This window comes from Ochotona curzoniae, unplaced genomic scaffold (assembly GCF_017591425.1).
Source record: "Ochotona curzoniae isolate NIBS_2020 unplaced genomic scaffold, NIBS_Ocur_1.0 contig_1014, whole genome shotgun sequence".
In the NCBI taxonomy this organism is placed as follows: Eukaryota; Metazoa; Chordata; class Mammalia; order Lagomorpha; family Ochotonidae; genus Ochotona; species Ochotona curzoniae.
The window spans coordinates 5,313,836-5,338,829 of record NW_024464920.1 but is presented as its reverse complement, the minus strand read 5'-3'; the positions used below and the strand labels follow the sequence as shown (position 1 = coordinate 5,338,829).

At 58.3% G+C, this 24,994-nt stretch overlaps 1 protein-coding gene across 2 annotated transcripts; it reads left to right on the top strand.

The window, feature by feature from the left end:
- Nucleotides 1-648: 648 nt before the first annotated feature.
- ITGA5 (integrin subunit alpha 5) lies at nt 649-22,688 on the top strand. Of its 2 annotated transcripts, none has more exons than XM_040980031.1 (30): nt 649-1,045; nt 6,381-6,514; nt 9,261-9,373; nt 9,499-9,619; nt 9,785-9,846; nt 9,945-9,990; nt 10,241-10,366; nt 10,529-10,573; nt 10,668-10,711; nt 13,579-13,635; nt 13,727-13,779; nt 14,013-14,221; nt 14,433-14,624; nt 14,789-14,834; nt 14,938-15,039; nt 15,186-15,241; nt 15,366-15,520; nt 16,054-16,191; nt 16,312-16,379; nt 16,579-16,729; nt 16,833-16,925; nt 17,020-17,099; nt 17,182-17,262; nt 17,364-17,469; nt 17,647-17,799; nt 18,470-18,553; nt 18,667-18,780; nt 19,333-19,431; nt 20,818-20,940; nt 21,649-22,688. In XM_040980031.1, the coding sequence occupies exons 1-30, from the start codon at nt 669-671 to the stop codon at nt 21,730-21,732; spliced, it is 3,312 nt and encodes a 1,103-aa protein (XP_040835965.1). In that variant the 5' UTR covers nt 649-668; the 3' UTR covers nt 21,733-22,688. The 2 variants fall into 2 exon arrangements, with proteins under 2 accessions (XP_040835965.1, XP_040835955.1); XM_040980021.1 differs by having other exon boundaries at nt 19,330-19,431.
- Nucleotides 22,689-24,994: the final 2,306 nt, after the last annotated feature.

Below are 24,994 nucleotides of genomic sequence, written 5' to 3'. Positions count from 1 at the left end.
GCTGCCAGATGCGAGGCAGAAGCTAGGCAGTTTCCACATCTCACTAAGGAGGAGCCCGAGAGTTGGGGCAGAATTGTCCAAACCGCGGGGGTTTCGGTCCTGCTGTGTCCTCTGGGTGTTAAAGGGCGGATGCGGCGGGGGGCGGGGAGGGGTGAACAGCCGGAATCGAGGATCCCATGCAAGCTCCCCCAGATCAGGGCTGGCCGGGAGTGCTCCTAAGTCCCCTAAGTCCTCACTCCAACTGGCCAGCACCCAGGCCCCCCGGTGGTGGCCCCGGAAGGCCAGGGGAATCCCAGCTGGCCGGCCGCCAGCCGCTGTCTCCCGGCTCCCTGGGTCCTGAGCGAGCGCGGGAGACCCCCATACACCATCCCCAGGCTCCCGCCCTCTGGAGGTGATTTCTTTCCTCATTAGGAAATTCTCCGCTCCCTTTTTCCGACTCCTTTTCCGAGCGTTTACGTTGTACATCTGGAAAGGAGGGCGGGGGAGGGGGAGCCGAGGAGGGGAAGGGCCCGAGCCCGCCCAGCCGGGCCCAGTGGGGACGCCCGGCGTCCAGCTCCGGACCGGGGCGAGGGCTGGCTGGAGGTGGCTGGTGACCCTCGCAGCCCCTTGGGGGCCGCGAGCAGGGGCGGGGTGCAGGGCGCGGGTTCGGCGTCCCCGGGAACCCAGGAATGCCCCCCCGCCAGCCCCCTCTGCAGGCGGGGGGAGGGCCCAGCCGGGAGTTTGGCAAACTCCTCCCCGCGTTGAGTCATTCGCCTCTGGGAGGTTTAGGAAGCGGCTCCGGGTCGGTGGCCCCAGGACAGGGAAGAGCGGGCGCTATGGGGAGCCGGGCGCCAGGGTCCCGTCTCCACGCCGCGCCGCTGCGCTGGGGCCCCCGGCGCCGACCCCCGCTGCCGCCGCCGCCGCCGCTGCTGCTGCTGCTGCTGCTGCTGCCGCCGCCCCGGGTCGGGGGCTTCAACTTAGACGCGGAGGCCCCGGCGGTGCTCTCTGGGCCCCTGGGCTCCTTCTTCGGCTTCTCGGTGGAGTTTTACCGGCCGGGGACGGAGGGGTGAGTGAGGAGGGGGTCGTGGCGGGGAAGAGTGAGGTGGGGGCGGCTCAGAGAGTTGGGGGGCGCGGCTGGGGTCTGCAGGAGGGGGGGGATCGGAGTTGGAGGGCGGAGCTTGGAGAGGACCGGGCTGGAGCTGGGGGCCCGCGCTCGTGGACCGAGGCGGTGGCGGGGGGAGCCGTGGCCGGCGTGGAGGGGCTGGCGAGGGATCGGAAGGCAGAGCTGGCTGTGTCTGGAGGCGTCGCAAAGCTGGGAGCTGGGGAAGTCTCAATCGGGGGTCCCAGGGCCAAGGGAGGGGAGAGCGCGGGGACCAGGAGAGGAGGGTCTTCGGTTGGGGGTGCAGAGGCCTTGGAGGGGTTCTGGGGGGCACTAGGAGATCTCAAGACCCATGGGCCATTGTGCGGAGAGGGAAAGGGGGTTGGAGCTTTAGGGGACGCGTAAAGTGGGAGGGGATTCAGAGACCGAGGGGGTCAGAAGGTTAAGTGGGGGCCAGCCTTGGTCTCCCCTCCCCCTTCAACTCAGACTGGGCAAGACCCGTGGAGGGGACGGCGATTGCCTCTCCTTTCTCTTAGGTTGCCCCCCAGGCCTTTTCCCCTTCATCCTCCACCGCATGTGCTCCGATGCGGGGATCTGAGATCTTGGAGGGAGAGTCCGGGGACCCTGGCCATGGGGGCTGCTGGGGCTGGGGGCGGGCTCGGCCCTGGGCGGGTGCGCGGCCGTGTCGGGAGGGGCGTGTGTGAGCGCGTGGAGGGGGTGGGCCGGTTCCCTCTTCCTCCAGCTCTTGGGAGGAAGAGAAAAGCTGATTTCCTGTAGCTTGTCGGCCGGCTGGAGCTGAACTGAGTCCGGGAGCGCTAGCACTTCAGTTAGAAACTTGGAAACCCGCGACTCTCCCAGGTCTCTGGCCAGGAGTCAGAACCAGGGATCCAGGACCTCCAGAAGCCTCCAAGGAGAATCTGGTTCCCTACTCAGCCAGCTGATGAACAGACTCGGACCCTGGGTGCCAGGAAAACGGGTGCCCACAGGCTTGGGTGCAAGTAGGAGTTAGAGGCGGCTTTGGAACAAGGCGGGAGATTGGGAAGTCTGCAGAGAAGGGCTCAGGGATCCCAGATGGCAGAGTCCTGATGGTGTCCTCTTCTCTGGAGTAATGCCCCACCCCCCAGGGTCTCCGCGTGCACACAGCCCCTGTTTGCACATATGATCCACTCAACTGTTGGACCTCCAATCCTTGTCTCATTCTGGAGGGCTTCATCTAGCTAATTGAGGGGGAAGTGGAGGCAGGGTTCACCTTTGTATGTAGGATTTAGGGTTGGAAGGGGGGAGAAAGAAGGGTAGTTAGTCCCCAGCTGTTGGTGCTGGGCTTTTCAACGTCCCCACCCCACCCCCCTGGCCTCCTGCCCAAACCCCATTGCGTCACCCTGTCCTGGAGCCCCTGTCAGGCCTGGCCACCCCCCGAGTCCGCTCAGACTCTTTACCACAACCCTAATGGAGGAGCGGGGGCAGGCAGGGCCTGGAGATGAGGGTGCCTAGTGTGTGGCTTTTCACCTTCCCCTCTGCCCTCCACCACTCCACCCAGGAGTGGCCCTCTTTCAAACACTCTTCTGAGACATCTGCACTTTGTCAAGCTCCTGGCTCCCTAGGTGTCTGTCTGGCTCTTGGCCGGATGCTGCAGTCCCTAAACTGTCTTCTTAAACAAGATCCCCCCCACTCCCCAGGGATCCCAGGAGTCCAGCCTGCACTAGCTCTTGGCAATGCCGCCTTCCAGTGTGGCCCAGAACCTTCCACCTCCCCAGGGACCTCCCTCCCACCACTACTGGACCTGCCTCCACAGGAGGCTGACAGAGCTCCTTGGCCAGGGCCATTGCCAGAGAGGGAGGACCTTTGCCCTTGGCCTCTCCTGCATCACCTGTCACACCTGACACCCACAGCCACAGGACAGGACAGACCAGGACAGGACGGGACAGGACAGGACAGGACATGGCAAGCATCATAGAGGCCCCCCCTGGCCAGACCTCAGGCAGTGCTGCGAGCACTGACGCATTCTTTTGTAGTTTTATTTTGTATTTATTTGAAAGGCAGAGTTACAGAGAGAGGGAAAGACAGAGGGAGATGGCTTTCATCTGATGGTGAGCTAGCTCCCCAGGTGGCCACAATGGCTGGGAAAGCCAGGAGCCAGGAACTTCTTCCAGGTCTCCTTCATGGGCGGAAGGGGCCCAGGGACTTGGGCCATCAGCCCTGCTGGATCAGAAGTAGAATGGCTGGACGGACTCATATCACCACCCATACGGGGTGCAGGTGTCACCAATTGTGACTTTATCCATCTCACCACTGACTCCTTGCTGTGACCAGAGCCAAGTTACTTGAACCCCAGGATCCTGATTTTCTCTTGAAAATCAGACACTTGACTTAGAGTGGCTGTTCTAAGGACCAAATGGAGCACTGTGTGGACCGACCCTCCCTGGTCCACACAGGGGCATCAGGTCTGGCAGAGTTTTTATGGGGTGGCTGCCTTCCGGTTTCTGGTTTTCTTCTCCCTGGCCACCACCTAGTTCTTTGTTTAGGTTCTCCCTCCGCCCCTCCACCCATTCCTACTGGCTTTTAGTACTTGCTTATGACAATGATGATAGAACCATCCCTCACATTCCCCTAGCACTCTCCCATCAGTGGCTGCATTACTTGTTACAGAAAGCCTGTGTTAACCAGCCCAAGTTGAACTACTCATCGGCCGCCTGCAAAAATCGGAGCCTTCAAGTCAAAGAAACTGAGAACTAGAACTCGTTGTCATGGGACTCCTCCAGCGGCTGTTTGAGGACACCCCATCATTTTATGAATGGAGAACTCGGGGCTTGAAGGAAGAAAAGGCGGGCTGAGCAGCCGGAGGCAGGCCTGGCACATCCTTGTTTGTGAAGGCACGCAGGATCTGGCACCAGTGCTCTTCTCTGAGCCTGGCCAGTGCTGCTGTCAGTCCCACAAGAGCTGGACCCGTGTCCATCCCCTGCCCCCCAACCTTGTCAGGCCAACCAAGTCAAACAGTAACCGAGTATTGAACAGGGGTTTGGTTAATCAGCAGCCTGGCTGGACAGATACAGGAAAGAAGGCAATAGATTGGCAATGGCCGGCCTAGGAACCAGGATTCCTGGCTGGGGGTGGGTGGTGGGTATTCTGAGAGATGCTGGGCAGTGCGTTAACTTCCCTGGAATTTTCCCAGTTTGTAAAGTAAGGGCTGATGAATTCCTTTTATCATTTCCTATGAACCAAAAGACATCCATCGCCAGAGTTTGTGCTCAGCATGACGGCCAGTGTCTCTGTGTGAGTCTGTCTAATTCCAGCCAAAAAGCAGATACACTTGATGTTTTAATTAGCCCAGGCCGCTTGACCCAAGCAGATACATGATTTCCATCGGGCTTTCTGAAATACTGAGAAAGAGCACCAAGACTCTGCTTTGTCACCTTCCTGGGCCTCTAAGAGGAGTGGCCTGCTAGGTTACAGGAGCCAGAAATGGCTATGTATGAGGATGAGCCAGCTTCCAAGGCATCCTGCTTGGGTGGACAGACCGTGGACTGTACACACTGGAGTTGTGGGGCTGAGAGACTGGGTGTCCAGGCATAGTCATAACCCAAGAGCAGGTGAAGTCAAAGCTTGAGAGAAGAACAGGGTCCCTTGGCCTCAGCCCTGGGCTGTAGGACACCTGGTTGGAATCCAGAAGGAAGTAGAAAGGGTGCTGCCACCAGTACTCTGAGTTGGGGTAGAGCCAGAACCCCAGCTCCCCCACTCCCACCCCCAGACCTGGTCCTGCCTCCTGGAACATGGCTGCTGTGGCCCCACTTCAGGTCAGCAGCCTTCTCCGCCAGGTTCTGTGGCTCAGTTTCCCCCAGCTCTGGACAAAGCAGCCTCACCCTCTGGATTTGGTCATTGTGCCTCTGGCACGGCCTGCTGCCTATTCCCGCCCCAAGCTAAAGCATGAGGGAGAGGGGTGGGGCTCAGTGGGTGGGAGACAAACGGAGAAGTGAGAGGTTGGCAATAGACAGGAAGCCACAGGCTGTAAACATTTCCTGTCCCCAGGATAACAGGCTGGCACCTCCCCTCCCCACCCTCTCTAACTTCAGGAACTCTCTCCCCCTGCCTTTCCCCATCCTGTTCCCCTGCACCTGGCTGCTCTTCTCCCCCAGTCTCATAGACTTCTCTCCTCACACCCCTTGCACTTGCTCTCTCAGCTGTTTCCATCCCCCAAGCCCCTCTTGGTGTACCTGCTTCTCTTGGAGGAGCTGCTCCCGTCCCTGCCAGCTTTTGTAGGGTCTTTCATAGTCCCTAGACGGGAACTGAAGGAGCCACCCCCACATCAGGGACCATGGGCATTGGGGTTCAGAAAGCTGAGAGGGGACAGGAAAAGCCACAGGGATGGTTCTGACAGCAAGAGGGAAGTTAGGGACTCCTAAACCAAAGCCAAGGGAGCGAGCAGTTATAGTAGCTCAGGGCAGTGGCACTCACGGAGTCCAGCCAAGACCTCGGCCTCCCGCAGAGACACCCATCGGCTCAGCAGCCAGGTTGAGTGGCCCAGCCTACCAGATGTGACGGTCAGCACCACTGGGGAGCCTGGGGGAACAGGCCACAAGCACCAAGAGGTGTGTGAAGGTCATGGAGGCAGACGACCTGGGCAAGGGGGAGGCAGAGAAAAGATTCCCAGCACCTTTGCTGTAACCCCCCGGAGACCTGGGAAGCCCCCTTGGAAGCAAACACGTGCTGGTCTGGGGAGAATGGCGATGCCATGCCCCTACCGTGCCAAGGAGCACATCCTGAATGCCATCTCAGGGGTTGACAGAACCCCACCCCAGCCCCGGGAGGAGGGTAGGCCTGGGCCCTGGGGAGCAGTCCGCTTTGTCCGAGCTCCAGCTTCTCTCTCCATGCCTGCTGCTGCCTGATTTCCAAGACTCACATTTTCCTGCCACACGCCCCAAGGCTGGGCAGCTTTAGCAGCAGGACGCCTGGGGCTCGGCTCAGGGAAGGGCGTGGGCTTGGGACAAAAGGGTTCAAGCTGAGCGAGAGGAGAGCCCTGCACATCTCAACTTGGCGGCGGGGTGAAGGACCGGTGGCCGGGAGCGGGGGTGACAGGCAAAGGTGGGAGAAGACAGACTGTGGTGGGAGGAGGAGGGGGAGGTTGTGTTAGTGACAGCGGCACATGGGGACCGCCTGGCTCCAGCCTGTGTCTCTGGCATCCGTGGCATCTTCTGAGTTATAAATACAACCCAAGGGGCATCTCTTTCCCCCAGCGCCCCCCAGCCAGCCTGGGCCCAGAGAGGGCTGAGGTCCTGCCCTGATCCAACCTGCTCCTATTCCCGCACAGGGTGAGTGTGCTGGTGGGAGCGCCCAAAGCCAACACCAGCCAGCCGGGAGTGCTGCAGGGTGGTGCTGTCTACATGTGTCCCTGGGCCGCCAGCCCCACGCCGCCGTGCACACCCATCGAATTTGACAGCAAAGGTAGGCGGGGCGAGCCCGGGGAGGGCTTGGGGGCGGGGTTGTCGCCGGAGGGGCGGGACCCGAGTGGGGCCCGCCCAGGTACCCCCACCCCACCCCCGCCGCCGCCACGTGCTCGCTCTCCCAGCACCAGCTCCCGCAGGCTCCGGCTCATTGCAATGCCTTTTTCTTTTTTTTCCCTCGTGGCACTTACTCCACGTTCCCAGTCCGGCCCAGCCCCAAGAGGGCGGGCATGATTCAGAAACATGTGGCTCTCATTTCCCCTGAATCACCCGCAGCCAGGGGAGGCCAGGGCGGGAACACAAAGAACGGGGTAGACTTGAGCTAGCAACCCTGCAGCCCCCCCCCCCCGCCCCCGGGCACCCGGAATGACTCAGCCACTGCCCTCGAGGAACTCAGTCTGCACGGGCAGCCACGGGCTGGCAGGCAACGGGAAACTGACACTATCAGCTAGCACTTGAAGGGCCCTTGCAACGTTAGGCGTGCTTGGGGAGCTCTTTGCATCCATGAACTCACTTAATCCTTTCAACAGCTGTTTTATATGTAAGGAAGCAAGGTCACCCAGCTACCAGCAGTGGGACCAGGAGGTGAACTGGAGCAGGCCGAGATAGAGCCGAGTCAGGGGACGGCAAAAAAAAAAAAAAAGTAGATGCAGGAGGTGAGGAAGGAGAATCCAGAGAATTACCTTTCAAAGGCTTAGGGGGAGAGGCCAGTGCAATGGCATGGCATACCATGCTTGTGCCTGCGGCGCTGTCACATTTTAAAAAGATTTATTTTTGTATGTTTATTAGAAAACCATATATACAGAGAGGAGGAGAGACAGAGAAGATCTTCCATCCAATGATTCACTCCCCAAGTGAGCCGCAACAGCCAGAGTTGAGCTGAGCTGATACCAAGCCAGGAGTCTGGAACTTCTTCCAGGTCTCCCACACAGGTGCAGGGTCCCAAGGCTTTGGGCCGTCCTTGACTGCTTTCCCAGGCCACAAGCAGGGAGCTGGATGGGAAACAGGGCTGCTGGGATATGAACTGGCACCCATATGGGATCCCAGCGTGTGCAAGGTGAGGACTTCAGCTGCTAGGCTACTGTACTAGGCCCAGTGCTGGCATTTCTTATGGACACAGATTTCAGTCCCAGCTGCTCCATTTCCCATCCAGCTTGGGCCCCTGTATCCACATAGGAAATCCTGGCTCCTGACTTAGGACCAGCCCACCTCGGGCCGTGTGCCTGTTGGGGAGTGAACCAATGAAGATCTCTCTTTGTTCTGTAGCTCTGCCTTTTCAATAAAAATGAGTGGATCTTTATTTTAAAAAGAAAAAAGCCTACCCACCCCCACCTCTCCTCTTGTTGTAGCAATGTGGGCTAAGCCTCTGTTTGCCATGCCAGCATTCCAGAGTCACCAGTTCAATTCCCGGCTTCTCCACTTCCCAACCTGCTCCCTGCCTATGTGCTTGGGGAGGCAGCAAAGAACGGCCCAGTTGTGGGGCCCCTGCACCCACTCGGGTGGGAGATTTGGATGGGTTCCTGGTTCTTAACTTCCATCTAGCCCAGCTCTCGACCATTGGAGACGGAGTTGGATGAGTGTCAGAGGAATGAGCAAGGCTGATCTAGTGAGGGATTATAATAGAATGGCCTTGAAGAGAGAAAAAAAAATCAAGAAGCGAGGCAGGTGCTGGCATTGCGGTGCAGGGCACCTGCACACAGTTTCGGGGTGTGTTCTCAGGAAGTCCCAGCTGCAGGACGCATCCCCACTACACGCCCTGGCTTCTGCCACCTACAGGGGAGAGCTGGGTGGTGTTCCAGCCACCTGACCTCAGCCTGGCCTGGCTCTGGCTCTGGGGAGTGAGCCAGTGGATGGACAATCTCTCTGTTCTCTCTCTCTGACTTTCAAATACCAATGAAAGTAAATGATGTTTTAAAAAGAGATGGAACACGTTCCTGCCGGTGTAGCCATTCAGGGGACCGCAGCAGCAAGAGCGAGCGTCCCGTGCGCACTGCATACTGCCCTGGGAGACCGTGCAGTGGGTGTGGGCTCATCAGCTGTAACCAGTGTGGCATGGTAACTTGAGCCTTAATGACAGGGGACACTGGGTGTGTGTTCGAAGGGGAGAGCCTGTGGGAACCCTCTGGACTTGCCCACCCCTCCTCCATTTTGCTGTAAACCAAAAACTGCACTTTAAATTAAAAACTCCCATTAAATATATGGTTTTTTTTTTATAATCAGTTGGGTGTGCACTTAGCCCAGTGCTGAAGGTGCTGGTTAGAAACCGTGCATCCTGCATCACACTACGTGAGCCGGAGCCGGCTGTAGCTCCTGTCTCCAGATTCAGGCTAACGCACACCCTGGGAGACAGGCATGAGGGATGGAGGAGCAGGGTCCCCACACATCCATACCTCCACTACACATGCAAACACATACACACACGAGATCTAGATTGAGCTGACACCCATGTGCAGCTTCAGCCTAACCAGTTCCAGCAACAAAGGCATTTGAAAGAGACCTGGCACACGGGAGCCCCTGCTCTCCCTCTCTACCTCTCAGTGCTTGAGAAGTACAGCAGGGGGCTACTCTTGGGCATCAGCCATTGCCCCCCACCAAGGGAACAGCTGGGTGAGGAGACAGAGGGAGCAGGGGGAGACAGCTCCTGAAGCCCGGGATGGGGTGCCCTCGTGCACAGCAGTCTGCAGCTCCGTGCCTGCGCCCCTGCCCAGTGAGGGATGAGAGCTCAGTCCCCTTCTCACTTTCCCAAGGCCCCCGCGTCCTGGATCCCTCCGTGTCTGGAGATGAGAAAGAGGAGGCTGTAGAGTACAAGTCCTGGCAGTGGTTCGGGGCGACGGTTCGAGCCCATGGCTCCTCCATCTTGGTAAGGGGCCCGGCTGGCTGGGGAGGATGTGTGTGATGGGGATGTTGGGGTGTTGGGGTGTTGGAAGGAGGGAGGAGGGGCCTTCCCTGACCGGCCCTGAAGCGCCCCCTGCTGGGCTCTCCCAGGCTTGCGCCCCAATGTACAGCTGGCGCACAGAGAAGGAGCCGCACAGCGACCCCGTGGGCACCTGCTACCTCTCCACAGAGAACTTCACCCGGATCCTGGAGTACGCACCTTGCCGCTCAGGTAGGCGTGTCTGCTTCCTCTGGGAGCCACATCTCCTTGTGCCCAGGCAGATGCTCTTCCCCCCAAACTCCCCAGGCAGTGTGAACCCTCTGTCCACTGTCCGCTGCCCCTTTTCTGCCGGCTCCCTGCCCATGGCCGCTTTTCTCACCACCATCTTCCTCACAGATTTCAGCTGGGCGGCAGGACAGGGGTACTGCCAGGGGGGCTTCAGTGCGGAGTTCACCAAGGTAAGGGGGTGAGCTGAGAGGGAAGGGGGTCGTGGGTGGGAGGGATCCCTGGGGAGGTCAGGGACCGGATGCTGGACCTAGTTCCTTTCTACCCGCAGACCGGCCGTGTGGTCATAGGAGGCCCCGGGAGCTACTTCTGGCAAGGTAAATTATTCCCTGCCATCCTGGAGTGCCTGGCATGGGGCCTCCTCGCCACACTGCAGTGGGAGTCACTTTTCCTCCCCGTCCTGGTCCCCCTCTGCCTCTCCTCAGCCTCGCACGTCCATCCTGCTACTCTCCACACTCCTGTCGAACCAGACTGCTCATCTCCTGCGCAGCTGGGGCCCCCTGCACCCCACATCCCTGCCACCTGCCACCCGCCCTTCCAGCCACACCCTCCCCGTCCCTTCCCCAGGCCAGATCCTGTCTGCCACTCAGGAACAGATTGCAGAGTCTTACTACCCCGAGTACCTCATCAACTTGGTGCAGGGCCAGTTGCAGACGCGCCAGGCCGACTCCATGTACGACGACAGCTACCTGGGTGAGCCAGCGCGGGGGGAGGGCTCAGTTGCCACGTCCACTCCCACTCTGCCAGCTCCTGAGCCCTCCATGCCACCCATTGGGTGACTGTAAGGGGTTTGAAGGAGGGAGTCTGGGCTGGGCCAGACCAGAAGTGCTAACATCCCGTGTCCTGACCTCCCAGGATACTCCGTGGCCGTGGGTGAATTCAGCAGGGATAACACCGAAGGTGAGTGTGTCGCCAGACTGGGCTAAGGGAGGTGGCAAGGGGGGGAAGACGCGGGCACGGAGACAGTCACCCACCGCCTCGCTTCTCTCTGCAGACTTTGTTGCTGGCGTGCCAAAAGGGAACTTCACCTATGGCTATGTAAGTCCCGACCTCCCACCTGCCCCGGGCCTGCGACTGGGACCACACAGCGGGATTTGGGAGGTTTGGGCTGACCTAGGTTCGAGTTCTGGCACTTGCTGTGGAGGGGACATTGTGTTCTTTCTTTGTAGCCTGTTTCCTGTTTCGCCTCTGGGAGCCTTGTCTTCTCTGTAGAATGGGGTAATAATAGTTCTGAGCTCACACAGCCCTCATGGGGATGGAATGAGATAAGCGCCGGGGTGAAGGGCTCGGCAGGCGCAGCTGGTCTTGTTATTATTAGATCCTGACAAGCGCTTTAAAAAGCATACAGATAAGAGTGCCCTAAGAGTGTGTCACATTTGCAACCTTACGAAGGCCAGGTGAGAGATAAGGAGACCAGGACCTCACACACCGTGTCATGAGGCACCGCTAGCCCAGATGCACCTGATTCTAATTGAAGGAGGAGTCCCCTCCAGTGCGACAGGCACTGTCCTCTATGGCTTCTATGGATTAATTTGCCTTTTTTTTTTAAAGATTTATTTATCGTTATTGAAAAGTCAGATTTACAGAGAGGACAGACAGAGGGAAAAATCTTCCATCTGCTGGTTCACTCTCCAAGTGGCCACAATGGCTAAACGTGGCTATGCTGAAGCCAGGAGCTTCTTGCGGGTCTCCTACGTGGGTGCAGAGTCCCAAGGCTTTGGGCCGTCCTCGACTACTTGCCCAGGCCACAAGCAGGGAGCTGGAAGGGAAGTAGAGCAGCCAGGATATGAACCAGCACTCATATAGGATCCTGGCAGGCATGCAGAACAAGGATTTTAGCCACTAGCCTACTGTGTCAGCCCTTTTTTCTTTCTTTTTTTTTTTTTTTTAAGATTTATTTCTTTTCATTTGAAAGACAGTTACAAAGAGAGACAGAGTGGTATCCCATCAACTGGTTGACTCGCCAAATGGCCTCAATTGCTTGGAGCTTGTATGGTTGGAAGCCAGGAACTTCTTCCAGGTTTCCCTTGTAGGTGGCAGGGGCTCAAGCACTCGGGCCATCCTCCACGGCTTTCCCAAGTACAGAAGTAGGGAGCTGGAGGGGAGGTGGAGCAGCCAGAGCTCATAAGGAGATGCCAACACCACTGGCAGCAGCTTAACACACTGCGCCGTAAACACTGGCCCCATGGGTAAATATTTAGAACCAGGTCTGTCTTGTTCCAAAATCAGTATTCTTTCTGCTCTGATAATTTCCCGAATAATTGTGACAGCAGAGTCGAGAAAGGAAAATTTCCTTTCTAGAGAGGGGCTAGGTGGGAGAAGGTTCTGTGACAGGTGGGCAGAGATGAAGCCAATCTTGGACCAAGCTTGCAGGCTCCTGCGGGGGGCAGGGCTAAGAGTAAAAGACTGAGCAGAGACCGAGAGGGCGGGGCCAGCCGGTGCAGAGCCTGAGGCTCCAAGCAGTGGGCCAGATGCAGCTGTCCTCGGTCCATGGAGGGCAGTCTGGCCACAGGGTGGGCAAAGGGGCGCAGATGAAAGCGAAAGCTGTCCCATGTCCTGGGAGAGGCCCCCAGCCATCATCACAGGAACTAGGACTGCTGGGGCTAAAGGTGGGGGGTGAGGTGATGGGAGCTTTGTGTTGTGTTGGTTTGGTTTTGGGGAATTTTAATTTATTTCTTTGAAAAGCAAACTTAGAGAGAAGGAGGGAGGGAGAGACAGATCTAGAGAGATCTGTCCACCTGCTCGCTTGTTCACTCCCCTTGAGGACTGCAATAGCCAGGGCTGGACCAGATCAAAGCCAGGGAACAGGAGCTTCTTCCTGGTTCCCCACATGGGTGGCGGGGACCCAAGCCCCTGGGTCATCCTCCACTGTTTTCCCAGGCACATTAGCAGAGAGCTGGATGGGAAGTGGAGTACTTGGGGTTTCAGCTGATGCCCATATGGAATGTTGGCAATGCAGGCAGCAGTTTTAGCTGTCACACAATGCTGGCCCCAAAGATTTATTTCTTTTTATTGGAAAGGCAGATCAGATTTATGGGGAGAAGAAACAGAAAGATCTTCTATGCACTGGTTCACTCCCCAAATGGCCACAGCGACTGAAGCTGAGCTGATCCAAAGTCAGGAGCTTCTTCCAGGTCTCCCACATGAGTACAGGCTCCCAAGGCTTTGGGTCGTCCTCCACTGCTTTCCCAGGCCACAAGCGAAGAAGCCAGACAGGAAGCAGAGCAGCCAGGACATGAACTGTGTCCATATTGGACGTTGGCACTGCAGGCAGCAGCTTTACCTGTTATGCCACAATGCTGGCCCCAAAGATTCATTTTTTTTTTTTTATTTGAAAGAGAGTAACAGAGAGACCTCCATATGCTGGTTCAATCCGCGCTGCTCCAGGTACCTGTAATGGCAAGGGCTGGGCCAAGCCAAAGCCACAAACCAAGACCTTGTTCTGGGTTTTGTATGTGGGTGCAGGGACCAAACAGTTGGGCCGTCTTTTGTTTTCCCAGACACATTAGCAGGGAGCTAGATCAGAAGTGGAGCAGCTAGGCCACGAACCAGCACTCATATGAGATGCCAGCGTTGCAGGCAGCGGCACTATCCACTCTGTCACAGTGTACCTCTGTGTGCTGTTATTGGTGTCTTACTGCTTCCTGAGCACTCCTCAAGGCGCCAGGGAGAGAGCAAAGATTATTTGTTCATCTTCCATTCTTGTGGCTAGAGATGGGCAGGAGACAGAAAAATTTGTTGGTAGCAGGTGAGAGGCGGGCAGAGAGACCAGAAGGCAGCCATGGGATGGACCCACCCGGCCCGGAGATGGGAACTGGGGACCCACCCCAGAGCTCCCAGGGAGATGGGAACCCTGGGACTGTCCCACAACCCAAGACCGATGTGCCTGTCCCCTCGGTCCCTAGGTCACCGTCCTTAACGGCTCGGACATCCAGTCCCTCTACAACTTTTCAGGGGAACAGGTGAGGATACCCCCCCCCCAACACTCCCAGCTTCCCAGCCTGACCCGAGCCTCAGCCCTGACCCGACACTGCCACCCTGTCCTCCCCTCAGATGGCCTCCTACTTTGGCTACGCAGTGGCTGCCACAGACATCAATGGAGATGGGTGAGGAGACCGAAGAGGGAGGAGGGGATTGGGACGAGGGGCCAGGAGAGTTTTCCTCCCAGGATGTGGCTCTGTGGCCTTGTTGGTGTTCATCTTCTGCTTGCTGGGGGCTCAAGACCGCAGACCTCTCAGCTCCTGGGACTTGGGTGGGAGGGGGCAGAGATCTGGGATGCGCTTCCGGCACTAGGGTTGGGAGCAACTGTGAATGCCCAGGTCTCCTCTCCCTGCCCCAGGCTAGATGACCTGTTGGTGGGCGCACCCCTGCTCATGGAGCGGACAGCGGACGGGCGGTCTCAAGAGGTGGGCAGGGTCTACCTCTACCTGCAGAACCCAGCTGGCATGGAGACCACGCCCACCCTGACCCTCACTGGCCACCATGAGTTTGGCCGCTTTGGCAGCTGCTTGAGCCCCCTGGGGGACCTGGACCAGGATGGCTACAATGGTGAGCACTGGGGGCGTGCAGGAGCCTGGAGCAGAAGTGGGAGAGGCAGGCAAGCTAGGCAGGTAGGCACTTGAATATACCAGTGCTTGGGTCTTGATGATAGGGGGACTGACAGTGCGGTGGGCAGGGGCAGTTCTGTGGTCTGGTGGGAGAGGTTGGGACCCCTGACCTCCTGGTGTGCTGACTGCTTTGCCTTGTGTGTGTCTTCCAGATGTGGCCATTGGAGCTCCCTTTGGTGGGGAGGCCCGGCAGGGAATTGTTTATGTCTTCCCTGGGGGCCCAGAGGGGCTGGGCACTAAGCCTTCCCAGGTTCTGCAGCCCCTGTGGGCAGCTGGCCACACGCCGGACTTCTTTGGCTCTGCCCTTCGAGGAGGCCGGGACCTGGATGGCAACGGCTACCCTGGTGAGTGGCCCTTCCCTGGTGGTGCCTACGCTCCCGGGTGCAGTTCTAGGACAATGCCACAAGAAGGCGCCGTCCCCTCTGACCTTAGTTTGATTGAGACAAGAAACTAGAATGGGGTTAGAAAGAAAGACTCCTGATTTGGGGGGTCTCTTGGCTTCCTGCAGATCTGATTGTTGGGTCCTTTGGCGTGGACAAGGCCGTGGTATACAGGTATGAGTTGGGGGGTGTTGTGAGGAGGTATGGAGCAAACCAGCCACCTTCTGGCACTGAGGCCTCAGATTCTGTCCACCCCACACCTGCTGTCGCCTGGCAGGGGCCGCCCCATCGTGTCTGCCAGCGCTTCCCTCACGATTTTCCCCGCCATGTTCAACCCCGAGGAGCGCAGCTGCAGCTTGGAGGGGAACCCAGTGTCTTGGTGAGTGCACGAGCTGTGTGGGAGGGACGACCAAGGTTGCCCTGGGTCGCGGACAGCCAAGTCGGCCAGGAGGCAGTGGGGTGGGTATGGAGGCAGGACACCGGCCCCAGCTGGAGCCTCCATGTTTCCCCTCGATGTTCTCGCAGCATCAACCTCAGCTTCTGCCTCAACGCTTCTGGAAAGCACGTCCCCGACACCATCGGTGAGGGAGACCTCGGGTGCAGGAGGGGAGGAGGGGCTGGGGACCTGGTGCCGCTGTGTCGGGGGGAGACACACACGCCCCCCAGGGCCAAGTGGAATCCCCTTGCACGTCCCCCCGGCTGCAGGCTTCGCAGTGGAGCTCCAGTTGGACTGGCAGAAGCAGAAGGGAGGAATCCGGCGAGCACTGTTCCTGGCCTCCAAGCAGGTCACCCTGACCCAGACCCTGCTCATCCAGAATGGGGCTCGGGAGGAGTGCCGGGAGATGAAGATCTACCTCAGGGTAGGGCTCCAGTGGCACCTGTGCGCTGGGTGGGAGCCTCTCCCAAAGCCACCAGGGAGGTGGGGTTATTTCCTTTATTTGAAACATAGAGTGACAGAGAGAGGGAGAGAACTTCCCAAAAGGCCTCAATGGCCAAGGCTGGTCCAGGCCAAAGCCAGGAGCCCAGAGTTCCATACGGGTCTCCCACATGGGTGCAGGGGTCCAAGCACTTGAGCCATCTTCCGTTGCTTCCCTCGGTGCTTTAGCAGGGAGCTGAGCTGGAGTGGAGCAGCCAGGACCCAAACCTCTGCTCTAATGTGGGATGCTGCTGCAACAAGCAGCAGTTTAACATGCTGAGCCCCAGTGCCAGCCCATGGGAGGCTACTCGAAGGGCCAGGGTCTCCTCCGGCTGAGGAAGGGGGCCCGTTTTGAGTGTGATCAGAACTGCGCCCCAACAGGGAACCAAGCAGGTGTACGTGGCAGGGAGACAGAGCAGCCAGGGTCCCAGGCCCGCAGAGCCCTGTGACCCTGGGAACTTTTTCCACTGGCCCCAGAACGAGTCGGAGTTCCGAGACAAACTCTCCCCAATTCACATCGCGCTCAACTTCTCCCTGGACCCACAAGCCCCTGTGGACAGCCATGGCCTCCAGCCGGTCCTCCATTACCAAAGCAAGAGCCGGATAGAGGACAAGGTGAGGCCGGTGGGAAGAGGGCAGGGCTCTGGCCTGAGGGGGTGCCCACGGCCCAGCAACCGTTGGGGGGGACCCTCAGGATCTGAAAAATGCCCTATCCACCCCGGCCACCCCCACCAGGTTCAGATCTTGCTGGACTGTGGAGAAGACAACGTGTGTGTGCCTGACCTGCAGCTGGAGGTGTTTGGGTGAGCTGGGAGACCCCCGCGGGGCTGGGACTGCAAGCTGGCCAACATTTGCTGAACCCTCCGAGTCCCCGAGCATGGGCAGTCAGCAGCAGCTTCCACCAACTGCAGAGCTGTACTGGGGGGGCGGGGAGAAGCAGCCACTCCCCGCCCCGGTTTGGGGACTCACCCCCTGGCGCCCCGCCCCATGTGCCCCCTGCAGCGAGCAGAAACACGTGTACCTGGGCGACAAGAACGCGCTCAACCTGACTTTCCACGCCCAGAACGTGGGTGAAGGCGGTGCCTACGAGGCAGAGCTCTGGGTCACCGCCCCTCCGGAGGCGGAGTACTCGGGACTGGTCAGACACCCAGGGGTGAGAGAGGATGCCAGGGCAGGGAGAGGATGGGGGATGCACCTTGTCGAGAGTGAATATGGTGGAGAACATCGAGCCTGACCCACACCCATGCCTCCTCCAGAACTTTTCCAGCCTGAGCTGTGACTACTTCGCAGTGAACCAGAGCCGCCGGCTGGTGTGTGACCTGGGCAACCCCATGAAGGCGGGAGCCAATGTAAGCAGGGGGACAGGAGGACAGGAGGGCAGGGGCTGGTGGGACAGGGGACCCTGGGCTGGGACCGGGGTTCAATGCCCACCCTGTCCTGCAGATCTGGGGTGGCCTGCGGTTCACGGTCCCTCATCTCCGGGACACGAAGAAAACCATCCAGTTTGACTTCCAGATCCTCAGGTAGGAAGCGGGGGCGGGGCCTAGGCAGGTGGATTTCTCCCCCGGCTGGGATCCCTGCCTTCTCATTCTACCCCTCCCACAGCAAGAACCTCAACAACTCCCAGAGCGACATGGTCTCCTTCCGGCTGTCTGTGGAGGCTCAGGCACAGGTCTCCCTCAACGGGTCAGTTCCTCCTGATCACAGCGCATTTTTGGGGAGAGGGGTAGAAAAGGAGGGTACACTGGCATCGCCTATGCCCTCATCTAAACCACCTCCTTCCTTAGGGTCTCTAAGCCTGAGGCGGTTCTGTTTCCAGTAAGTGACTGGCACCCCCGAGACCAACCCCAGGAGGAAGGGGACGTGGGCCCGGCTGTGCACCACGTCTATGAGGTGAGGAGGAGGCAGGGCCAACATGAGTGACAGCCAGCTTCAGTGATAAGCCAGAGCTTGCCAGGGTGGGAAGAATGTACTGGCTAGAGGGGATCAGGCCCTGCTGCAGGGTACTGGGGTAGGCGGGCTGCGAGCCCTTCTTTCTCACACCACTCTTCCCCACTCCTGCCCCCACAGCTCATCAACCTGGGCCCCAGCTCCATTAGCCGGGGCATGCTGGAGCTGAGCTGTCCCCAGGCTCTGGAAGGTCAGCCACTCCTCTACATGACCAAAGTGATCGGCCTCAGCAACTGCACCAGCAACTACCCCCTCAACACACAGGGCCTGCAGGTGAGGGGCCTGGGTGATGGTGTGGAGATGGATGGGGGCCCAGGCCAGGACCAGGAGAGGTGGTACCCACAAGCAGGGAACACCCACAGGCACCTTGGAGTCCGGGGGAGGGCAGGCACCTCTGCTGTCCGCACCTCCGCCTCTTTAAACGCCTTCCTGGTTCCCACCCCTTACTCAGTTCTCTGCAACATATTTTCAGGCCCAGCCCAGTGTCGTCCCCTCCCTCTCCCCGGAGGCTCCAGGGCCTGTTTTATCATCTCTGCTCATCCACAACATTGAATTCAGGGTGCACAGCACTGACTACATGGGCATGGCCACCTGCCTTGTGTGCCAGTGCAGGGTGGCAGGTGGGAAAAAGCAAGGAAGGAGAGCACTTGACACATGGGAAAGTGACCTGCATGCCAAGCTCCTACACTATGGGAGATGGGAGACCCAACTTCATCTCTCAGAAACCAGGGCCCAGCTGGGTGTCCTAGCTGTGGAGACCCTGGGCAAAGCAGTGCAAAGGCCCGGGGGCGGGGGGCAACAGCAGGACCCTCAACATTCATTTACACACCTGCTCCCATGGAAGTGCCAGGAACCAACTCGGCCTTGCACGTGAGAGGTGTCAGTCAAATAGTGGGAAGCCTGGGAGCAGGCTGCCCTAACTGGGGCCTCTTGCCTCTTCCAGCTGGACTCCGAGGATGCCCCCCACCACCTGAAAAGACGGGAAGCTCCCACAAAGAGCCACGCCTCCTCGGGGCCTCAGATCTTGGTGAGTCCCCCCCCCGGGAACGAGGCCTGGGCCCGTGCCCCAGGCTCCTAGGTGAGCTCTTGGAGCTGCGGGAGGGCAGAATGGCAGACTCTAGCCTCTTCCTTTCCTTCCAGAAATGCCCAGATACTGAGTGCTTCCGGCTGCGCTGCGAACTGGGGACCCTGCACCGTCAGGAGAGCCAGAGCCTGCAGCTGCATTTCCGAGTCTGGGCCAAGACCTTCCTGCAGGTGAGGGAACCTTTCCTATCCCCTTCCTCCTCCTCTCTGCTTTGGAGAGAGGGGGACCCAGGCCTGCGCTCTCTCTCCCTCGCTAGGGTTCAGACCAGCCTGCGTGTCGTTTGGTGCCACCTAGCGGCTGCATTGGGAGCCACCGCTTCCCTTTCCCAGCCCATTCTAAGGGGGAGCAGCCAGATGTGGGGACGCGAGTGGTGAGGGGGTATCCACCGTGCACAGGCAAGCAGACGTGGGTGTTGCAAAGGCCAGTCAGTTGCCAAGCCCACACGATAGGTCAGTGGTTGTCCTGGCTGTCAACCCACATTCATGATTCAAAAGCAGGGTTTTTGTTTTGTTTTGTTCTTTTGTGGAACATACAGCCATCTGATTATACATGGCTTAGTTACAATTATTCAAACCCGTACTTACTTTCCTGAAGAACCTTAAGACACATTCAGGAAAGGAGTCTAACCTGAGCCACACTGCAGGGAGCCCCTACCACCCCAGATCGCAGTGGGGGCCCCTGACCCCCGACTCTCCCTTCCCCCTGTTCCCCCTGACCAGAAGAAGCACCAGCCGTTCAGCCTGCAGTGTGAAGCGGTGTACCAAGCCCTGAGGATGCCCTACCGGATCCTGCCTCAGCAGCTGCCCCGGAAGGAGCTTCAGGTGGGTCTGGGGCCGGAGCTGCGGACTCACAACCCTGCCCCTACACCTGGGGTGGGCCTTTGAAACCTGCATGTTGAACATCTGCCCTGTGGCCAGGGATGTGGTGAGCAGGGTCTGCAGGCAAGCTGTGACAGGACAGCACTATCCACAAAAAACCCATCCTGGGGACGCCTGGACCCAGTCTTGCAGGATCTGGAGGACTTCCTGGAAGAAGTGACATTCAAGCTAAGACCTGAAGGAACCAGTGAGGCTAACCATTCAGTGACAGAATATTCTGGGCAAGAGGTAGTGGTGTGAAGGGCCGGAAGAGACAGTATAGCATATTTTGGGAACATGTTTGTTTTGTTGTTGTTTTTCTGTTTTAAGATTTATTTATTTTTATTGGAAAGGCAGATATACAGAGAAGAAGAGAGACAGAGAGGAAGATCTTCTATCCAATGGTTCACTCCCCAAGTGACCAAAACGGCTAGAGCTGAGCCGACCTGAAGCCAGGAGCTCTTCCGGGTCTCCCACATGGGTGCAGGGTCCCAAGGCTTTGGGCTGTCCTTGATTGCTTTCCCAGGCCATAAGCAGGGAGCTGGATGGGAAGTGGGGCCACCGGGATTAGAACCGGCACCCGTATGGGATCCCGGTGTGTTCAAGGCAAGGACTTTAGTCGCTACGCTATCACATCGGGCCCAGAACTTGCTTGTTTTAAAGACGTTGTTATTTGAAGCGCGGAGGGATATTCCATCCCTGATAGCTGCAGGGACCGGGACTGGACCAGACCTAAGTCAGGAACCAAGAGCTGCTTCTGATCTGCTGCAGCAGGGGCAGACGCCAGGGCACTTCTGCTTTTATAAGCATGTTAGCAGGGAGCCAGATGCAAACCAAAGCAGTCAGAATTCAAACCAGCAGCACCCATAGAGGATGCTTAACCCACTGTGCCACCATGCCAGCCCCTTATTATAAAGGACTTGACTGATTTCAAAGCAGGGTGAGAGATAGAGATCTTCCATCCACTGATTCCCTCCCTCAATGGTCTCGATGATGAGAGAGCCAGACTGAAGTCCGGAGCCTGGAGTCCATCTAGGTCTCCTACATGGGTGGTACCAGGGATCTAAACCTTTGGGCCACCATCCGCTGCTTTTCCAGGTATATTAGCAAGAAGCTGGGTTGAAAGCAGAGCAGCCGGGACTCAAATTGATATCTCTGATACGGGGAAGTCAACTTCACAAGTGGCAGCTTATTCCCTTGGGCCACCGGGGACTTACACAATTTTTCAGCTCAGAATGCTGTTACATCTGCTCCACATGAGAGGTGGGCGGTGGGTCTAGCTCCAACGGCGAGTGTAGGGAAGGAAGAATGGCTGAGTTCTCAGGGACCCCCCCCCCCCACCTCCTCCAGGTGGCCACCACCGTGCAGTGGACCAAGGCGGAAGGCAACCAGGGCGTCCCCCTGTGGATCATCATCCTCGCCATCCTCTTCGGCCTCCTCCTGCTGGGTCTGCTCATCTATGTCCTCTACAAGGTCAGCCCCCCCCCCTTGTTCTCAGTGCCCCGGGCGCCTGGGCTGCCCACACCCATCTCACCCCTCTGAGCCACAGTCCCCACTTCAGAGAGTTCCCTGGATCCAGAGTGGTATCTGGCCTCTGTTTGCAAAGAAACCATAACCAGCCCTGGCGAGCGCGGGGCACGCATGCCGTCACTTCGCTTGCAGCCCCCATATTCTTCAAAGTGCAGGGTCATAGCTGCTCTGTTGGGCACTCAGACCCCACCCTGGAGCGTGAACCAACTTCCCAGTCCCGGCTCTGCTCGGGACTTTTTTTTTTAGATTTATTTATTTTTATTTGGAAGGTGGTTACCGAGATAGAAAGAGAGAGGTCTTCAATCCAATGGTTCATTCCCTAAGTGGCCACAACAGCCAGAGCTGGTCCAGGCTGAAGCCGGGAGCCAGGAGCTTCTTGCTGGTCTCCCACGTGGGTACAGGGGCCCAAGGATCTGTGTGCCATATTCTGCTGCTTTCCCAGGCACATTAAGAGAGGGAGCTGGATAGGAAGTGGAGCAGCTAGGATTCAAATAGGTGTCTATGTGGGCTTCTGCTGTTGTAGGCTTATCTTGCTACACCACAACAGCACTTCAACACGATGGGGAAACTGGGGCACTAGGGTCCTCGGCAGCCCCTCTTGGTGTGAGGGCCGGGGCCCGGGGTCTCTGAAGGGTCTTCCTTCTCCTTCAGCTTGGATTCTTCAAGCGCTCGCTCCCATACGGCACCGCCATGGAGAAAGCTCAGCTCAAGCCTCCAGCCACCTCTGACGCCTGAGGCCGCCTGATCCCAGACTCCAACCCTGAAGACCCGGTCCCCCACCTGCAGGCCGCTGCCAGGGAGGGGGCTGGGCGCTCCTGAAGGTGCTGAGGGCCACGGAGAAGCTCATCTCCCGCGCCCAGAGACATACTTGAAGGGCCGGAGCCGGGACAGGGGGTGCGCAGCGGGGACCCTGCCCCCCGCACTGTGAAGGACCCGCGTTTACACGCGCCCTCCCTGCGGACCCGAGCCCCGGCCTCCTTGCCACCTTTATGTCCTGGAGAGAGTCCAGAAAACGGCTCGGAACCATGGCTGGGGAACTGATCGGAATCCTTGGGCCAGAGTGGCCCCCCTAGGACTTCCCATCCAGTGCTGGCCTGCACACAGCTATCCCCGGGCCTTGCCAGAGACCCAGAAGGAGACCCGCCACAGCCAGGACCCTTGGGGCTGGGGGACAACAGTCGGCAGCTCTGGACTTCCCCACCCTGGTGGGTTGCCAAGGAACACTAACGGTGGATGGTTTCCCAGGACAGATGAGGAGCAATGCCGTCCCGCAAGCCAACTAGGCAGTGGGAGGAAGTGGGGGGACCAGAACTCAAGCGGGTCTGGTGTATTCAGCCCCTCCTGGAGTCCGGGGTTGATCTCGTCCTTGATAGCCTATGCCAGGCAGACCCAGGACTACACGGGAGCCGGCTGCAGGCATGGGCCTCGGGGCCCAGCTCTCTATCCTGGACTCTGCAAAGGGCTGTGATGGCAACCCCCATCTGGAACCTCAGCCGGGCCCGCCACAGGCCCTCCTGCTCCCCCCACCAAGAAAGGGGGGCTGTGGGCCTGCAGGGTGTGGGTTCAGCCCGCCAGCTGCACTGACGCTGCCCTTCCTTACCCTCCCCTCCTCCCACACCTTCTACCCCTCACCCCTGGACTTATTTAAACTCTGTTGCAAGTGCAATAAACCCTTTCCCATGCCCCACTGACCGAAGAAACCGGAATACTAGCCTCCTTGCAAACAGCCCTGCACCCACAGGAAACCCTGAGCGCCCTAACCCCCACTCTGTCCATCCACCCCAACCCTGTTCCCCAGCATCCCATGGGAGGAGAGTTGAGATTAGGGAAGCAGACAGGGGCTCCAAGTTGAGGGTGGGAGAGATGACTCAGAGGACCCCCTGAGCATCCCTAAATCAGAGTGGCAAGATGGGGGGGGGGGGGGAAAACATGATTCTGAGCTGGAAGGAAAAGCCAGTTTGGACTTTGTTGCTTAATTGTTGATTACTTTTCATCAACTTGAGAATAACAGAGATCTGCCATCCTGGTGCACTCCCCAAGTTCTCATGACAGCCAGGACTGGACTAGACCAAAGCCATGACTCCTACTTGGGTAGCAGGAGCCCCAAGCACTTGGGCTATCATCTTTTGCCTCCCGGCAGGAGGTTAGATCAGAGGGAGAGGCGTCAGTACTCAATATTCCATATGGCGTATAGGCATTCCTCCCACCCCACCCCCCCCAAGAGAGGCAGCTTAACCCACTCTTCAACCCCCCTCCCGCCCGGTGTTTTCTTTTGAAAGCTTTCTTGTGCTGGGCAAGGAACATGTCACACAGTTTACACACCCACTGCTTCACTCCCCAGATGCCTACACAGCCTGGCCGAAGCCAGGAGCTGGAACCTTGGGCTGGATCTCCCACCTGGGTGGCTGGCAATCAAAGTACCTATGCCATCATCACCTGCTGTCACCCAGGGTGTACGACGGCAAGAACCTGTTGTCAAGCCCAGACACTCAAAGGGGAATGAGGGCATCCCAGCAGCAGCTCAGCTGCCGCAGCAAAGGCCTGCCCCCAAGCCAGTACCACGAATTCTGTGTACACAAGGACACCCAGAGAGGTTATGTAACTTGCCCCGGAGCACACACCAACTGGATCCTATGAAAGTGCTCCTTCTCAATGAGAATACCCCAGGGTTTGGATCTTTGAAAAGCAATCTGGCAAAATAAGCAAGTCCTCTAGGGTTCTCTTGCCTCCCAAAAGACTGCAGCAAAGCAAAGCCGGGAAAGGAGGTAAGACGCCCAGGGCAGGCTGGGCTAGAATTTAGCCACCAGAGGGCAGCATAGGCACAAGTTAGTGGGAATTTGGGGAAGGGAAGATGTGAGGTCTATCCATCATCCCGGATGTTCACTGACTCTGGGCCTAGTGGTGCCTGCATCACCTCAAGATAGTTCTCCTGCGAGAACTAGCAGGACAGGACTCCAGTATATGACTTCTTCACATTCCATACCTCTGGACTGACCTTCCAGAATCCATAAGAGAGAAGAGGGAGGGGCTTGAAGAGGCCAAGAAACACTGGGTATTTCCAAGGGTGGCGTGGCTGCAGCCCTACCTAGGGAAGCTCCAGAAGTCAAGAGTTCCCCAGCCAGAATGAAGCTGGCAGCCAGCAGAGGCCAAGGGCCAGATGTGAACCCCCTCGCCCTGGCTGGGGGGAGAAAATGAGGAAGGGAAGAGAGCCGTGAAGACAGGGCTCAGCCAGGCGTGTGTCTCTGCATCCGTCAGTCATCTTGAGAGGAGGGAGGGCTCAGCCACCAGTGCACAGTATAAGGAAGGAATTCCTTGAGCTCAGAAACGCCTGGGGTAACTGACTGCCCTGAGCTGCGAGCCTTAGCTATGTGTGTCTCTTAAGTTCTTATTTGCACATTTCCCAAGCTACCAGAACACAGAACAAGGCTGGGTCCCACCATGAGACCAGGATGATGGAGAGGAACATAGTGGGGAAGGAGTGTGTGGCAGGGGGAGGTGACCTGTAGTCCTGAGGCCTGTCACGGGCTGTGTTGGTGGACGTGGCCAGGAGGAGGAAAGGAGGAAGTTCATAGAGCAGCTGGGGGGGAAGGTTGCAGGGAGGGGGAGGGGTGCGGGGAGAGGCAGCTGGCAGGCGGCTAGCTGATCTGGGGGTCTCAAGTTTCTTGACATCAATTAGAGCAGCCGGTTTAGGCTCATTAGTAGCCCGGGGTGCAGGACTCATCAATAATGAAGCTGCCTCCCCCTCACCCCCCAGCCGCCTCCAAGGTCACCCCGCCCTCCAGCCAGCTGCCTCCCCTTCTTGGCAAGCTAAGGAACCCCTCTTCTTTGGCCACATCCCTAATGGGCAGTGTCCAGCAGCAGTGTAGGACAGCGGGCAGAGGTCTCTCTCTCTCTCTCTCTCTCTCTCTCTCTCTCTCTCTCTCTCTCTCTCTCGGCACCCAGGTCTGACCCTGACAAAGGAGAAGAGGCAGGGAGAGGAGGCCTAGAGGGAGAAGGA

What these genes read in the sequence shown, in the direction of transcription:
- ITGA5 (XM_040980021.1), top strand. Translation starts at nt 669, where the DNA reads ATGCCCCCCCGCCAGCCCCCTCTGCAGGCGGGGGGAGGGCCCAGCCGG. An exon ending in CGGGAGCTACTTCTGGCAAG is followed by an intron (nt 9,991 to 10,240) that starts GTAAATTATTCC and finishes TCCCTTCCCCAG; the next exon opens with GCCAGATCCTGTCTGCCACT. An exon ending in GAGGGGAACCCAGTGTCTTG is followed by an intron (nt 15,040 to 15,185) that starts GTGAGTGCACGA and finishes ATGTTCTCGCAG; the next exon opens with CATCAACCTCAGCTTCTGCC.